The 18,187-nt window shown below is 38.3% G+C and overlaps 1 protein-coding gene across 2 annotated transcripts in view; it reads left to right on the forward strand.

The window, feature by feature from the left end:
* The window catches only part of MYO10 (myosin X), a 157,955-nt gene extending 140,097 nt beyond the window's left edge, over positions 1–17,858 (forward strand). For both annotated transcript variants that reach the window (XM_058174767.1, XM_058174766.1), the window contains 12 exons: positions 933–988; positions 2,846–2,988; positions 3,859–4,053; positions 4,358–4,515; positions 5,281–5,404; positions 6,497–6,794; positions 7,659–7,866; positions 10,852–10,988; positions 12,278–12,398; positions 13,860–14,315; positions 16,111–16,302; positions 16,891–17,858. In XM_058174767.1, the coding sequence (XP_058030750.1) occupies positions 933–988; positions 2,846–2,988; positions 3,859–4,053; positions 4,358–4,515; positions 5,281–5,404; positions 6,497–6,794; positions 7,659–7,866; positions 10,852–10,988; positions 12,278–12,398; positions 13,860–14,315; positions 16,111–16,302; positions 16,891–17,001 (2,199 nt within the window). In that variant the 3' untranslated portion in view covers positions 17,002–17,858. The remainder of the gene's footprint in view (positions 1–932; positions 989–2,845; positions 2,989–3,858; positions 4,054–4,357; positions 4,516–5,280; positions 5,405–6,496; positions 6,795–7,658; positions 7,867–10,851; positions 10,989–12,277; positions 12,399–13,859; positions 14,316–16,110; positions 16,303–16,890) is intronic.
* Positions 17,859–18,187: the final 329 nt, after the last annotated feature.

Consider the following 18,187-nt stretch of genomic DNA (forward strand, 5'->3'; position numbering starts at 1 on the left):
GCAGCCTCTCAAATGGAGAGCCTCTCAAGCAAAAAAATTTTTTTCTTATTTTCCTCTCAAAAAAATAAGGTACATCTTATACTCCGAAAAATACGGTGTTGTTGTGTCTGCGCCCCCCGAGCCGGGCCCCCTGCCAGAAAGTGACTTGGAAAGTGAGGGGGAAGGGCCATCAGGACTTACCTCGGGAGCACCGGCTTCCCTGGCTCAGCTCCAGGAGCCAGAGACAGGCCAGGTGGAGGAGATAACAAGGCCTCCGTCCCCTGACTCTTTCCCCCCACCCAGGCCACGCCTCCAGACCCAGCTGATGGCAATCAGGCCTGGCTGGACCCTAGGTTTCGTAGGCAGGAGAGGCGAGAACAACAGAAGCAGGGGTGGGGCAGGCCTAGGAAGTGCTGAGTCATGGAGCCACACCTCACAGGATATAAAAGCAGCAAGGGCTGCTATACCTCTTCGTAGCAAGCAAGTCAACTGCTTAACTAGAGCTGAAGTACTGTTTGTTCCTGGTTGACTCATCAAGAGAGATAACAGAGACACTTGGCAGACGCTCGCTAGTTTGTTGCCAAAGCTGATAGTGGCCGGCTAATTAAGTCATCGCTCGGACTGAGGCGAGCGGGACAGAACAGATGTGTGTATACACACACACACACATACACACACACACACACATGTTGGGATCTAAAAATTCCTACAGCAACCATCTGTTATTTGCAGAGTGTTTATTTTTTCAGAAGAAGCTTGAAACAGGGTACACTTTGTGCCTTACAAACTATACAAGTCATACCAAGATAAATTTTCCCACCCCAGATGTAACTAGTATTTGTTTTCAGTATCTCATATAGCTGATACTTTCAACTTCCAATCGTTATCCATTTTGTGCTGTGTCTGTTCCATGGTCAATAAACACAATATTTTTGTTTTATTTTTTTACATAGGGCACACTAGATGTAGGGCTGATTGATTCAGTCTGTGCGTCTGATAGTCCAGATCGGTAAGTTTAGTTATCCCTTCTGGCTCATAATTATTATTAGTAAGTCTTTTGTTCTAAACTATTACACATTTCAGCAACCTTTCTTGGTTCTTGAGACTATGTAATTTGAGAAATTGACAGAAAGAAGACTAATACTATTCATAATTCCATAGCCCCCCAGGGAAAATGAAATGGATAAAGCTGCTTGGCTAAGGATTTAATCATTAGGACAATGATCCCCAATCATTTTGGTACCAGGGACCAGTTTCATGGAGGACAGTGGTGGTGGGAGGATGGTTTCGGTTTCACCCACTCCTTTGCCACTCACCTCCAGCTGGGTGGCCTGATTTCTAACAGGCCACAGATTGGTACTGGTTTGTGGCCCGGGTATTGGGGACTCTGATGCAGGAGATCTACACACTGAAACTGGTAGTTGGATTGAGATATATGAGAGGGCTGTTATTAGCACAACTTAAACTGCTTTTGAAGCACCACTCCATCTCAGAACAGGTTTGCCATATATAAAGGAACTGGATCTTTTTAAAAAAAAAATGTCCAATGTAACCCCTCCCTCCTTTTTGGCATCCCTAAATAGTTAGAAGTCAGCAGCCAAATTACATGGCAGTAATAATTGCAACAGTTAAAATATACAATTCAAGAACAATAGAGGAACCTGGTTATATCAGATTGGGGGTGGGGGCAATGGACAGCAGACTTATCTTTCCAGTAGTCTCCAGATACTTTAGAGGATCAGCAAAGGGCTAAGAAAGCTGTTCCCAGATTTTGAACCAAACTTCCCTAGTTTAGCAAAACCCCAATCATTGTGCTTTCTTGGTCTACTTTCCATAAATTTGCCTAGCCCAACTTTTATAGACCTATAGTATCTTCATATTCTACATTTTTAAAATTGGACTTTACGCAAGCAATTTTGCATTCCTTTAAGAGACTATTAATAATGTCGCAATTTAATGACACCTAAAACATTTGTATATTTTTAATATTTTTTAATTTGATAGTTAATCCTGGAGGTTGACTTTTAACATTAATTCTATGCAGATTCTGTGTAAAAAGGGTAACTCAAATGTTCTGCTGTAGGGAATCTCTTATGATCTTGTGTGGACTCTTCCACTAGAGTCTCAGTTTTCCAGTTTCATTGTTAATCACTTCATAAAAATCTAGTGCTGCCAGTGGGAGATTTGCATGTCATAACCAGTTCAAAATAGGTATTGTCTCACTATTGTATCAACTACAATCAGATGCATTATGAAAATAATAGAGTTTGTATAGTGTTTAAATATCAAGTACCTTGATATTTAAAAAACTTAAGTTGTGGGTGGTGCCAAATTGCTAAGACAGTGTCGTCTGGCGACACCCAGGGGAAGGGCCTTCTCTGTGGGGGCTCCCGCCCTCTGGAACGAACTCCCCCCAGGACTTCGTCAACTTCCGGACCTCCGAACCTTTCGCCGCGAGCTTAAAACCCACCTATTCATTTGCGCTGGACTGGGTTAGTTTTTAAGTTTATGGGTTTTAATGGGTTTTAGTTCTAAATTTTAATCGTGGCCAATTTAATAAGTTTTTTTAACTGTATTTTAATTGTATTTATAGTGTATTATGTATTTTTACTTGGCTGTGAACCGCCCTGAGTCCTTCGGGAGAAGGGCGGTATACAAATTTAAATAATAAATAAAATAAATAAATAAATAAGTAATGTGATTTTAAGAACAATTTGATGAAGAAAATAATTCAACATTGGCCCATTACATAGTACAAACCAGAGACAAAGGTTTACAATGACAAGTCACATAGACTTTGTTATGATTCCAAACAGTAACCATGTTTACTATACAGGCATTTTCTTCCTTTATTTTTTCTTCATAGACCCAATTCATTTGTGATCATCACTGCTAATCGTGTTCTACACTGCAACGCGGATACACCAGAGGAGATGCATCATTGGATCACTCTGCTACAGCGATCCAAAGGTGACACTCGAGTAGAAGGACAAGAATTCATTGTGAGAGGTAAGAACTTCTCAAAAAAGAAATCTCCTACAAGAACAGAGTTTTGTTCCTTCTAAAATCTGATGAAACCAAATTGACAAAGAACAAAAATTTATCATTTTTCCATGTTAATCTCTAGAACCACCCTTTTCATAAAATGGGATGAGATACTTATCTTCAGCATCAGATTATTTTGGGTACCATAAAATAATAGCAAAACAAAAGTAGATGGTTGCAAGCTAGATATAGCTAGTCGGGCAATACCTGCACAATTAGCAAATTTGCTTCCTTTAACTGGTGGTGCTAAATTTGATTGCTTGGGAAACTTAGCTAATTTATCTAGTGTTATAGCTTGAGAGACTATAAAATCAAAAGAAATTTCTGAAAAATAGGCAGAAAATGAATTGTATAATTGTTTTATGTTAGCGCTAAGCTGGAATGCAGCACTGAAAAATCATTCACCTAAACCAGAGGAGATTAGTTGCCCATCTCCTCAGTTTTTAGAAAGACTATGACATAACATTTTCTTCTTTTGCGTGATAATTGGTAAAATTCTGATACCAATTTGCCTGTTCATAGACAAAAATCTGCTATGTTCCTGCTCCCTAGGTCTCCTTTAACCAACTTCAAAGAGGTAAAGTGCGGATAAAAGAACAGTTCTGCAACTTGCACTCTTACAAAAAAAAAAAACACAAGTGATATACGTGGTTTAACTGAAATTTTGCTACTGTTGTATCTACTTCAGTGTATTGGAGCTTGGCAGCATCTTGCCAAACATGCATATAACATATTCAAGCACAAGCATACTTACTCATACAGGCAATTTCATGAATATCCAGGTAGGCAATTTATTTTTGACATCAGTAACTTGCCTTTTCTTCTTCTGTCTAGGATGGTTGCATAAAGAAGTAAAGAACAGTCCAAAAATGTCATCACTGAAACTGAAGAAACGTTGGTTTGTTCTGACACACAATTCCTTGGATTATTATAAGAGCTCAGAGAAGAATGCCCTCAAATTGGGCACTCTGGTGCTGAACAGCCTTTGCTCTGCTGTGCCCCCTGATGAGAAAATCTTTAAAGAAACAGGTACTTAATTCCTCAGGAACACTTTTTATTTTAAGTCAATAGAGCTAATAATATGACTGTTAAGACTTTAAAAATTACTTTGGAACTATACATGTCTAAACCATAGGCAGAAAACCCTATCTCTAGGATTTTGATTGCTTAGTTAAAAGAACTGCAGGTTTGCAACTCATAGTAGAATAGATAGTAGCTGATTTTCTTTGGGTTAACCAGAATTAGTTTAATTCTGTTATTTTAGTTTTGGGAGATCTCAGATTATACTGTACAGCGAATTAACAAAATATTGACTTACCTATTCTTGCTTTAGGGTATTGGAATGTAACTGTGTATGGACGCAAACACTGTTACCGCCTTTACACCAAATTACTGAATGAAGCCACTCGTTGGTCAAGTGCTATCCAAAATGTGATAGACACAAAAGCAGCAATCGATACTCCCACACAGCAACTCATTCAAGACATTAAGGTAGTACTGCAGTGTGAAAAGTGTCATTAGAGAAAGGCAATCTACTGCATTATAATTCTTTTTATGTCATAATTTTCAGGAACAGAAGTGATTATTGTTTTTCTGTTTTATCATTCTTGTTACTAGTGTAGTTCAGCTGCTGATATCCCAACCAATACCATTTGTCTTTCTACCTTTTTATACTGATCATTCTGTGATGCCATCTAGAGAGGTCACTAGATCAAGGAAAGCTCTTATGAATATTTTTTCCCAAACTTATGGAACACTTTAAATATACATCTTGCATGTGTTATTTCTCTACTTTTAAATTTCCAATCCATTTTGTAATTGTGTATATATGTATTTGTGCACTGCCAGTTTAGATACAATTTCACAATAAGGCATGGGGTCTAGGTCAGAATTTAAAGACAGGCCAGGTCTTTGTGGCAGTCATTTGGCAAGAGCCATGGTGGCGCAGTGATTAGAATGCAGTATTGCAGGCTAATTCTTCTGATTGCCAATTGCCAGCAATTTGGCAGTTCGATTCTCACCAGGTTCAAGGTTGACTCAGACTTCCATTCTTCCGAGGTCGGTAAAATGAGGACCCAGATTGTTGGGAGCAATATTCTGACTCTTTAAACCACTTAGAGAGAGCTATAAAGTGCTATTCCTATTTTCCCCTTTGGTATTTTTAAATAACTTGGTTTATTGCTGATATTTCATAGTCATTTAGAATTCTACTATTTCTTATCCGACTGTAGTAACCTTTTTTACACATTTATATAGGAGAATTGCCTGAACCCTGAAGTTGTTGAACAGATCTATAAGAGGAACCCAATTCTTCGTTATACGCAGCATCCGTTGCATTCTCCACTATTACCCCTTCCTTATGGAGACATCAATCTGAATAGTAAGTTTTGACTAAGAAGCCTTTCAAATATGCCTGTCTATTATGACAGAAACCCCCTTCTGAATAAGCACCTTTGTAGTGCACACACTCTCAAGAGGTCTTACTCATTTGCATATCCCATCGATAACATGTCTTCTGCAGTCTTGTTATCAGCATGATAAGCGTGTTTAAACAGTGCAGGTAGGCAAAGAGTATTTCACACATACTCAATGCAGTGGTTCTTTTATTTATTTTCCAAGTCATTTTACCTCTTCACTCGTATTTCCAATTTCTAGGCTGGTATTAAACTTGGGGAAAGGTAATGCCTAGTATCCAACTGTTTCAAAGATGACTCACTCAAAATCCTCACAAAGATTGTGGCTGCATCCAGGAAATCTGAGATCATGAAATAGCTAACAACTTGACTTTAGAAAAATTACTGTTCCTATAATGGGAAAATAGTTTTATTAGCTCGAATGATGGCCAGAACCACTCAGGATTCAATTCCAAAGAAGGAAAACCATTGAATGTTTTTAAAAAGACTTTTTTTTTCAAAATGTATCATTTAGTGAAGAACTAACTGTTAAATTCTCATCATTTAGTAAGAAAACTTAATTTCTGTAAGTTCTGAGTTTGAATATTACTTCAGGTAGTCCTCGACATACGACCACAGTTGAGCCCAAAAGTTTTATTGACAAGCGAGACGTTTGTTAAATAAGTTTTGTCTCATTTTACGACTTTTCTTGCCACATTTGTTAAGTGAATCACTGCAGTTGTTAAATTAGTAACATGGTTGTTATGTGATCTGGCTTCCCCATTGACTTTGTTTATCAGAAGGTCGCAGAAGGTGATTATCCCAGGTCACTGCAAATATGAATCAGCTGCCAAGGGTTTGAATTTTGATCTTCTGACCATGGAGATGGTGCATCAGTCATAAGAGTGAGAAACAGTCATAAGTCACTTTTTCCAATGCTGTTATAACTTCGAAAAGTCACTAAATGAGTTATTGTAAATTGAGGAGTATCTGTAGTTTGTTTCATGCTTCCCTATTTGAAATAACTTATTTGGCTTCTGGTCAACGTAAGATACATTTGCTTGTTTCTTTTTTTCTAGTACTAAGAGACAAAGGCTACACAACTTTACAGGACGAAGCTATCAAGATATTTAATTCTCTGCAGCAACTGGAGTCTGTACCAGATCCCATTCCTATTATTCAGGGTATTCTCCAGACAGGACATGATTTACGGCCTCTGCGTGATGAATTGTACTGTCAGCTCATCAAACAGACCTGCAAAGTGCCTAACGCAGGGAGCCTTGGCAATCTTTATAGCTGGCAGATCCTCACTTGCATGAGCTGCATGTTTTTGCCAAGCCGTAGTATTCTCAAATACTTGAAATTCCACCTTAAAAGGTAAGCTGAACTAAGACAATAAAGATTGGTAGTTTGAGGGGTTCCTTTGGTGGATAAAGCTTTGTTTCTATGCTATTATACATATCACCTGGGATCTAGGTCCTTGTGGGATAAATAAATACGTAAGTCCACAACTTACAACCATGTTAGTGATGTTGGTGGAGCAGAGTCACTATGTGACTCACCCAATTTTACAACTTTTTTTTGCCATGGTTATTAACTGAACCATTTCTTCGCTATGGGCTGGTTTTGCTGAAAAGTAAATTCCAGGTTTGAGCAAAAACACAGTTACACAACTGTGACATATGCTGCAAATAGCCATAAATGCAAGTTGGTTGCTGAGCACCCAACATGCCATCACATAGCCATCAGGAGGTAGCCATTGGAACTTCGGAATCAGGTCATAAGTATCCTTGAGGAGGTTTATTGTAACTCTGAATAGTCACTAAGCAACCAGTTATAAATCGAGGACCACTTGTACAAAGAATTATTAGGAATACAATTTAATAATAGATGCATGGTTTACCTCAGAATTCAACTTTCATATCTAGGGAGAGAAGGGGCAGATATATTCAAGTACCTCAGTGAAAAATCAATAGGGATGGTAATGCAAGTAGGATTTATCCTGCCTTGTTGGCCCAACTACACTGCAACGGAAACAAATTCAAATGAGACCTCAAACCTAAGCAAGTTTGGAGGAGGTAATGAGAGATTGCTAAGGAAGTAACCTGCCCTAAGGAAGTCTTAGGAAAGGAGCCATGGTTTCGAAAGGAGTGGTCAGCAACACCACTTATATGCACAAATGCATATAAGGGAAAAAGACTAAATGCAACAAGAAAATGAAGTTTAATATTTCTCCCACAGGATCCATGATCAATCCCCAGCCACAGAAATGGCAAAATACGCCTTGTTCATTTATGAATCCCTTAAAAAAACCAAAGGCAGAGAATTTGTGCCATCCAGGGATGAAATTGAATCTTTGATCAACAGACAGGAAATGACATCTACTGTCTACTGTCACGGAGGAGGTTCCTGTAAAATCACAATTAACTCTCACACCACTGCTGGTGAGGTGAGTAGTTTTGCAAAAAAAAAGAAAGAAAGAAAATAAAAGATTTGATAAGGACTAATTTTAGAGATCCACATCCTATAATATTGGGCATTCATTAATATGCAAAAGATGTACTGACGCATGACAAGTTCTTCTTGTGAAGTAGAAAAAAAACCCTTTGTTTTATTTCTAGACATTTTTGAAAATAGGTACCGTATATACTCGAGTATAAGCCGAGTTTTTCAGCACGTTTTTTGTGCTGAAAAACGTCCCCTCGGCTTATACTCGGGTCTATACGGCTTATACTCGAGTTTTGTTTTTTTTTCTTTTTTTCACATTTTACCGGACGGCGCGGGGAAGCCCTGCCGGTGCAGTGAGAGGGCGGGGCGGGGGAGCCGCCAGCCTTCTCAGCTGAGGGAGGGAGGGTTTCCCCAACCGGTAGGTGCCTCATTTCCCACCCTCGGCTTATACTCGAGTCCCCAGTTTACCCCAGTTTTTGGGGTAAAATTGGGGACCTCGGCTTATACTCGGATCGGCTTATATTCGAGTATATACGGTATATCTTCCCAATATGTATTCTTGATTATGAAAGTAAAGTAGAATAATAGAGATTATGAAATTGACCTAGTCTGAGTAATTTACTAATGAGTAAGTAGGTTGTCCAACTTTTTATAAAATATAGGATGTTTTTAATGAATTATACAGTGGCATGTTTTATGCCTATCTTTCATATTAACAAATTGATTTATATCAGCTTCCAGCTCACAGACCAGAACTAAATAATACTAATATCAAGAATAGTTTAGATAGCAGAAATAGTTTAAAACTGTGGAACTAGTTGTATTTTTAATACTACAGTATATTATTGTATTGACACGATTATCTACCTACTAAACTCTATAATTTTAATGGAATAACTATATACATGACCTTTTTTTTACAAATGATCTTGTATTCTAATGCTAGTATTTCTAGTATTCAAATTCAGAACATTCTTGAGAAGAAAAGGTAAATCTGGAATCTGGTTTTGTATAACTGTTAACAATTGTCCATATACTTATCAATTTAAAGCTATACATGGAGACGACTTCCGGTGTCCGGTGGCAACGGACGTCTGGAAGGCTTCTCCTGCCTCCAGTGTCCGAATCCGGCCGCCGCCGAGGCCCTTAGGACACCTGCCGCACGGACGGCTCGCCAGGGGTCTCCCAGCCGATATACAGGACTGGGGGGACCGATGCTGGCGCGTCCTAGGCTCGGCGGGGTTCGGAGGCTACAGGCCGCGGCCATTACTTTGGTCGTCGCCTGGGCCGCTGTGCCCGGTGACACCGGGGCTTTGGATTTATAATTGCAGCAGCCTGGTGGTGAACAGGGAACGGAGAAGAATTGAGGAATGAAGAAGGGAAGGGAATATCGGCAAACGTGAGTGGAGTATTCCGGAGTGCGGGGGGGTTTTTTCTCCCCTGCGACTGGAAGGAGTACGAATCACTTTGGAGAGAGGAGAACTTAAAATAACAAGATTACCGGTTTTGTGGAGCTCTGGAGAGAAGAGGTGATGGAGAAATTTAGGAGGGAGGGTTTGAGGCCCCCCCTCCCTCTGGGGAACAATGGTGGCGTCCAGCTTCCGCCTTCACTATGAGAATCTTGATGACATCACTTCCCTTCGGCTTCCTGGTTGATTAACTGTACTCTGGACTCGTTGCTCCTGTGAGTGCCCCCTGGTGGATCCGGAGGAAATTATAAGGATACTGTGCTTGCCTGAGGATTTTGAAAATTTTTTAAATGGCAAAGGTCAGAGACCAACTGCTGGAGAAATGGAGAGAATTCTGGAAAAGTTATCTAATATGGACAAGAAACTGATGAAATAAGAGCAGAAATTGTGACTATCCAAAAGGATTTAAAGGATACTCAACAAGTCTCAGCAGAAAATAAGCAGAAAGTGGAAGGTCTGAGGGTGAGATGCGGCAGTGCAGAAAAGAGGGAGACGACAAGCAATGCTGTGCTTGGACTACAGATGGATAAAATGTCTTATTTCCTTAGGTTTCAAAATTTGGAAGAAGTGGACCAAGAAGACTTGAGAGATGTTGTGACTAAACTGTTGGGAGAATTTCTTGGGAGAGGTGTTGATTTTATGAATTGGGATGTGGATCGAGTTTATAGAGTTAATTCACAATATGCACGCACGCATGCAGTTCCTAGAGAGGTTCATGTCAAATTTGTGAAAAGAGAGACGAGAGATGAAATTTTAGAAAACATAGGAGTGGGGCACTGACTTATAGGGGCAGGAGATAGCCATTCTGAGGCAGATTCCCAGACAGGTACGTGAAATGAGAAAGAAATATTACTTTTATCAAGCAAATTGTACCAGAAGGAGTGGGCTTCAGATGGCTGATGCCAGAGGATTGATGATTTTCCGGGAGGGCATTACGAAAAAATTAGTACAATTGCGGAGGCTGCGGCCTCGTGGAGGAACACAAAGCCCTCCTGGATTTAGATGACCCAGGAATTGAAGAAGGGAGGTTATAGACCATGGGGCGGAGGCGGCTGCCGCTGTTGCGGCCCTGGAATTGGGTCAGGCTGAGCCCAGAGTTCTGAGATCCAAAACTAGGAAGTGACAAAGATATTTGGTATTGTGTTGGTTTTCCTTATTCTCTTTCGTATGATATTCTGATTATTCTTGACCCTTCCTTATTGTGTATGTAAGATTGAAACTTAGCTACTTCGTATCACCTGCTTGCCATATGGCTGTTGTATGTGTTTAAAATTTTGAGTAAAATTCTTATCATGTATAAGAAAAATGAAAATTTACCATACCTGATATGTATTTGCATAAATCTTTTTTGACCAATAAAAACTTTTTATATAAAAAAAAAAAATTTAAAGCTATACATTTTACATCGCAACAATGTTTAATTGAGAAAAACAGCTGCAGACCTGATATGAAATGTCAAGACTAAAATAGTTAAAAAGGAAAAGAATTAAGACCAGTCTTTTTATTTTATCTCCTAGGTTGTTGAAAAATTAATTCGAGGTTTGGGCATGGAAGACAGCAGAAATATGTTTGCCTTGTTTGAATACAATGGAATTATAAATAAAGCCATTGAAAGTAGAACTGTTGTGGCTGATGTCTTGGCAAAGTTTGAAAAGTAAGTGTGTCATTGATAATAAACAGAGAATTAATATTTCACCTAACAGCTTTCCGAATGTCTCTTACTTATGTTGATAATATCCTTCTGGCAAAGGATGCTTTTATGACCCACTGCATTTCTACTGTCCAAAAATTTCTTCGCATCCCTCCTCATTTGGATTTTGCTCATTTCAGGGTTCCTACAAGTAGTGCATCTATAGAAGTACAACCAATCAATATTGGATATTATAGAACTGAACTTTTTGTTTGCTGATTACATGTCTACTGTTTTCACTAATATTGGAACAAAGCTAGTGATTGCAACAAAAACAAGCATTAGAAAAACAATGCTATGTTTTATGCTAGATTGATGGGCCATTCAGACATACTTCAGATTTTAATACCTTCAGTATTCATTTATTTTCTCTGAAGCTTTTAGTCATTAATTCAGCACAGCCTTTCTCTATATTCAGTAAGTATCCCAACATTTTTCAGGCTTCCACGCAAAACTGAAAAACAGTGACATAATTTTAAGAATTGAATAAATTCTTAATAAGAATGTAAGAACTTTAATAAGTAGATTTGTTAAACTAGCTGCATTTTTAGGTTCACAAAGAAGCCCAAATCATATTGAGCTTTTTTAAGTAACTAGCAAAAAAGTACTGCAGTCCTGCTATGTACAAAATATCTCTGTAAAAGTATTTTTGAAGCATGCACAGCTTTTTTTTTAAATCATGCTCAAAAGGGAGGAAACCTTGTATATGAAAATATTGTCTTCATACACATTGATATGATATGAAGGCTTTCATTGTTTTACTAAGTTGTGCTTGAATGTAATGATAAACCAGAAATGTTTAGAAATATGGCTTGCTGTTATGAGCAGCCTATTTATATGTACTGTGCAATTATATGTCTTAGATTTCACCCAATGAATCAGCAAGATCGTCACCTTATATGTGAACCCAACTATCATTTTTACTGTTATTAACCAGTATTAAAAATAAACTTCCAACTATAGTGTCAAACTTTGGCTGACTAAAGGAACAATAAACTAAAAAATTGGGTAAGGCCCAATTTTGAAAGCTTTTGCTTCTTCATTAATTTAATTAACTTCTGCTATTAATACAAATCAAATGTGGTTGACTGAAAATGGTACAGCACTCACTATTTGAGAATAAGGCAAAGTTCTTATCCTGGTTTACTCTCAGGTTGAAATACCACAGTTCAGATTATACAGATTTAACCAGAGGTAAAATAGGTTTTAGTTCTATTACCAAGTAATAACAATTATTGTTGATGTCATTCCAGGATTGGTGCCAATTCAGACGGTGACCACGCAGCATGGAAATTTTATTTTAAACTCTACTGCTTCCTAGACATTGAGCATGTATCAAAAGATAGTGTGGAATTTGCATTTATGTTTGAGCAGGTAAAAAAAGGAGTTTTATTAGACAAAGATGTAGAGTGTGTGTGTGTGTGTGTAAAAAATATACATGTGCACATGGAATAATACATAGTGCCATTTAGATCAAATTAGTAAAGTATCAAAGAGGCTATTAGCAAATGATGCTTAAATTTGGTTTTTTGCCAGATGTTATCCTATAATAAGATAGACCAAGGCAAATGTCCAACCATATTGCCATTAAGAGCTTTGGGAGGAGTACAGTCAATCTGGGAAGACATCACTGTACTCCACCTTACTAGCTGACTCCAATTAAACAATTGGCAACCTTGAACATTACCCAATTTAGGCAATGGGCTGGATGTGGGAGAAAAAGCTAAAAATTAAACCCAGACAAGGCACAGGTACTGTTGATAAGGAGAAACTTAGATGTAGGATGGAGATAAAACATGTTTGGGATGAGGTTGGACTCCCCCTTAGCTGTCACTGGATACTTAATTTGCAACTCTGACAAGAAATAGTTTGGATCAATTGTTACTAGTGCTAATTACCATTTTTTTTTTAATTTATATCCCGCCCTTCTCCGAAGACTCAGGGCGGCTTACATTGTGTTAAGCAATAGTCTCATCCATTTATATATTATATACAAAGTCAACTTTTATTGCCCCCAACAATCTGGATCCTCATTTTACCTACCTTATAAAGGATGGAAGGCTGAGTCAACCTTGGGCCTAGTGGGACTTGAACTTGCAGTAATTGCAAGCAGCTGTGTTAATAACAGACTGCATTAGTCTGTTGAGCCACCAGAGGCCCATTTTTCTTTTCTCTAATGCTATTTAATATTTTTGGTAGTTTCTGATCTCTTGAGAGTTGTGCTATTTAAACTCCAAACTCTAACCAAATTGAAAAGCAAAAAACCCACATATCACACAAATGCAAATACCGTAAACACTTCGAAGTCCTTCACACTACTTATCTTACTGTATCTTATTTTCTTCCTAGTGTTTTCCCACATATCACACAAGATCCATTTTTTTTTTTGGATCAACCAGCTTTTGATCCATTGGTTGCAACACAACCTGACCAACCACCTTGTTGCCCAAGCCTGATGTTGTAGGTTGAGAGAGAGTGACTGGCCTAAAGTAACACAGCTGGCTTTCATGTTTAGGGCAGAAATTTAGTCTCCTGGTTTTTAGCCTAGTGCCTTAATTACTACACCAAACTGGGTCTCTACTTATCTTACTGTAATATTTACAACAATCCACTAAAACAAGTATTCCAAATGATAGCTCCCAGCCAGGGAAGGGGCAGGTAGAATGTTGCTGCTTAGTTGATAATCACTTGATGAGTTCCTGGCAGTTGATGAATTCCTGGCAGGTCCAGTTCATTTATCAATCTCTTAGTCAGTAGCCTACAGAAACAGATTTAGAATTCAGAATGTTATGACATACATTCCTGAAAAAAATATTGTGTTTTTTTTTTCCTTAGGCACATGAAAATGTGATTCAGGGCCATTTTCCAGCTCCTGAAGAAACCCTCCAGGTCCTTGCTGCCTTGCGACTCCAATATTTACAAGGGGACTATTCTTCATCCAATGTTACAGTACCAGAAATGGAAGATGTCTACCCCTTGCAGAGGCTGAAGTCTCGTATTGTTCAATCCACTAAAATTTTTGTGCCAACAGACAGGTTTGAGAGGAAGCGGAACAACTTTCTGGAAGGGACTCTAAGGAGGAGTTTCCGGAGCAATTCTATTACTAAGCAGAAGATGGAAGAGGATCAGATGCTTAATATGTGGATTAAGGAGGAGATCTCTGCAGCCAGGACTAGTATGCTTGATAAATGGAAAAAAATGCAAGGAATGACTCAAGAGCAAGCAATGGCAAAGTACATGAATTTAATTAAGGAATGGCCTGGCTATGGCTCAACGCTCTTTGATGTAGAGGTGAGCATGCCAGGTTTCCACCATATAATCATGGACCAAGAGGTATAACTAAGTATTATAATGTGTAGTAGGCAACACTTAAAATGACTGCATTATAATTTCTACATTCCCTCTTCTCCTGAACTTATTTGCTAGCATGGATGGGAGAACTTCAATAAGAAACTGAGAAAAGGATAGTAGTAGATGGTAGCAACATTTCATGGGAAAGAGAGGAAGGGAGAGCATGCCATAGGGAATAAATATTTTTCTGCTTCACGGTATCATCAGCATTTATTTATTTTTTGTAACAAGGTAACAGTACTGATAGTCCTCACTTAACAACATTTGTTTAGTGATTGTTCAAATTACAACAGCTCTGAAAAAAGGGATCCAGAGCTGGTTCTTGAACGTTACAATCTTCACAGGGTCCCCATTGTCACATAATCTCGATTCAGATGCTTGGCAACCATCCCACATTTACAACAGTTACAGCGTCTGTGTTCATTTAATTACCGCTTACGACTTTTGCAAGCAGAGTCAATGGGAAAGCCAACAGGAACTTGCATGTTATGTTCCTATTATGTCTCTTTTAATAACTGCAGCTGGGATGCTGGAACTGCTGGCGCTAAGCAGGACCATTATGTGATGTTTCGTTTAACTGCCTCATCGCTTAGTGCTAAGAGTTGCTAGTCCCAGTTAGGGTCATTAAGCGAGAACTCCATGTAATCTACACCAGCAAATAAAAAAAGAAACAAAGCTACTGGTGCTCAAACAGCATTAAAATCAGTGGTGAAATCCAATTTTTTTTACTACCAGTTCTGTGGGTGTGGCTTGCTGGTGTGGTGTGGCTTGGCAGGCATGGCTTGGTGGACGTGGCAGGGGAAGAATACTACAAAATCTCCATTCCCACCCCGCTCCAGGGGAAGGATACTGCAAGATCCCCATTCCCTCACCACTCCTGGGGGAAGGATATTGCAAAATTCCCATTCCCTCCCCACTGAGGCCAGCCAGAGCTGGTATTTGCCAGTTGTCCGAACTACTCAAAATTTCCGCTACCGGTTCTCCAGAACCTCTTAGAACCTTCTGGATTTCACCCCTGATTAAAATGGAATCATTGTGTATCAACGAACAGTGTTTTGGAGCACGAAGCTATAAACACCAGCCTGAAGATGACGAGACTTTGTCAAAACGTCGCCAAGACACTTCCAATTTTACGCAGGAGAAAACCCGAATAACCAAAGACCTACATACAAACACCCGCGAAAACCTCAGAAAACACACACACACACACACATATATGGAGTAAGCAGCACCTCAAGATCATTCACACATACCCCATCTTAATTGCCATTTTTCCATACATTAAATTGTATGTACAACCATTTTGTGCCCTTTTTGGATTGATATCCAGATATTAGGAAAGTTTTAGGTTTAAGAAACCTAACTTTAAAAGGAAATTGTATTTTGATATGTTCCATGCCTTGGGTTTTATAAGGTGTTTTTAATAAGCAAGCGTTCAAGGGATTTTAATCACATAAAGTTTTATTGTGTAATATATATTTACATACCCATTACTCAATTCCTTTTTGGTGTAAGTAACATGCAAACGTTTTCAAAGAATTAGAACTCATTAGTTGACTCATTAAACAAAATAAAAGACTATGAGAAAATTTTGTGGAAGATATATGTTGAAAAATAATACAGAATCCAATAAGGTAATCTTTCCAAATTTATTTTAAAAGTTGTAACAAGCAGCAACAGTCATTTATACTATGTTTCTACCGTTCATCTTAATGTTATTTTTTTCTTTCCTTAGTGTAAAGAAGGAGGATTTCCTCAAGAGCTTTGGTTGGGCGTAAGTGCAGAGGCAGTTTCTGTATACAAGCGTGGAGAGGGCAGACCATTGGAAGTATTTCAGTATGAACATATTCTCTCCTTTGGAGCTCCACTTGCTAATGTGTACAAGATTGTGGTGGATGAGAGAGAACTGCTTTTTGGAACCAGTGAGGTGAGAGAAAATCAGAATTGCACAAGGATTTTGGAAATCATTTATTCCATTAAAATGCATACATGCTAGTTTAAGCATATTGTTCTTCTCTTCTTCATTATTTTAACTGTATATGTAATTTCCTGGCTTCTTAAGTGGTCCCCAACATTTTGGGCACCAGGAACTGGTTTTATGGAAGACAATTTTTTCACCGACCGGGGGAAGGATTGGTTTTGCTCGGTCCCGCACCGCTTACCACTAGCTATGCGGCCCAGGTCCTAACAGGCCACGTACCAGTATTGGACTGTGACTCAGGAGTTGGGGATCCCTGCAATAGATGATATTTCATTTCGTGTATCTGTTTAAATAAAAAGCTACCAGTTTGTTTTTAAAAAAATGAGTAGATTTAGATTTCACTTTAGCCCCAATTGCTTCTATTAAACTGTATAATTAAGGGCCAATTTAACAAAAATGTGCTTCAGGTTTTCCTGGCCTGTGTAAGATTGCAGATATATAATTTTATATTTGCACTGCACGTGCTTCACAATAAAGACAATAGGTTGAAATGTGCACTAACTGATTTTGTTTTGATATTATCTTGGTGTATAGGTCATTGATATTGCCAAACTGATGAAAGCCTATATCAGCATGATTGTGAAAAAACGTTACAGCACATCTCGATCAGTGAGTAGTCATGGAAGTCAAAGCAGCTGCAGGTGAAGTCGGAGAATCGGTCTTGTTTTGCCCTCAGTGTTGGAACATCTCTGCCAACCACGCTTTCTCCAAAAATTGTGATCGGCACCTCTTCCAGGAGAATCTGAGCAAGCTTATAATTATAAAGTGCTTGGATATTGCCATATTCAACATGTGTTTATGAACTTCAATCCACAAAAACTTTTTTTTTACCTCTAGAATAACATACTCTATGCCTTAATATAATACACTGTCTTCTGAGCAGTAAGAAGTGCCTTAAAACGTGTAAGCCCACCTGCATTGACCTATGCTATATTAGCAGCGGGGTTGTGTATCTGAATAAACCACTTAGGATAGTAAATGGAATGTAATACAGCCATTTTTGCACTAACTGGCTGGTTCATTCATGAAAAAGAAGATTCTGTGTTGGAATGCTGCAGGCAGCTTTCTTTATGGACTCTACTGGGCAATGTTGTATTTTCCCTTTCTCCCACAACCTTTCGTATGTGTGCATGGATACAATTCAGGTCAATTCTGCTAACGTTATTCCATGTTTCACACTCTTTTAAAATTAAAAGGGAATAATAATGTGCAATGGTGTAAACAGTCTTTCTGTATATTTTAATAATTCAGAGCTATAATTGTCTCAATGGTAGAGTGTCTTTATTAGGGTGGTTTTATTTACAAATTTGGCAAATTTTTCATAGCAATTTTTGTACTTTCTTTCAGAGATATTTTTTCGCCCTTTGGTACACATACATAACACATCTATGTTTCTCTACTGCTGTATTTAACTCATGTAGTTGAAAGAAATTGTATTTATAGAGTACCCTTAATATGGAAATGTCATTATCAGCACAATATTAAATCATTTGTCTACAGTCTATGAAGCTGTTTTTAAAAATAGTAAACATTTATTTTAAAAGCACTGCTTTCATGAAATTTTTGTCTGCTGGGTTTACAGTTTTACTAATTGTGAAACTTTATGTAAAAGAAACCTGATTTGATGTCAGGTTGAGGAAGTTAAGACATATATTCTACATATGATTAAATTAGTACATAACTCTTGACCTTCCTCCAGTCACAGTGGCTTGCAACATAAATATTAGCAGTTTTTTTTAAAGCTTCGGTTCCATATCCTGCTGTTTTACAGTTCAGTATACCTGAAGTGATTTACAGTACTAAAACATCTTACAGAAATTCAAACTGCAAA

This window comes from Ahaetulla prasina, chromosome 3 (assembly GCF_028640845.1).
Source record: "Ahaetulla prasina isolate Xishuangbanna chromosome 3, ASM2864084v1, whole genome shotgun sequence".
NCBI lineage: Eukaryota > Metazoa > Chordata > Lepidosauria > Squamata > Colubridae > Ahaetulla > Ahaetulla prasina.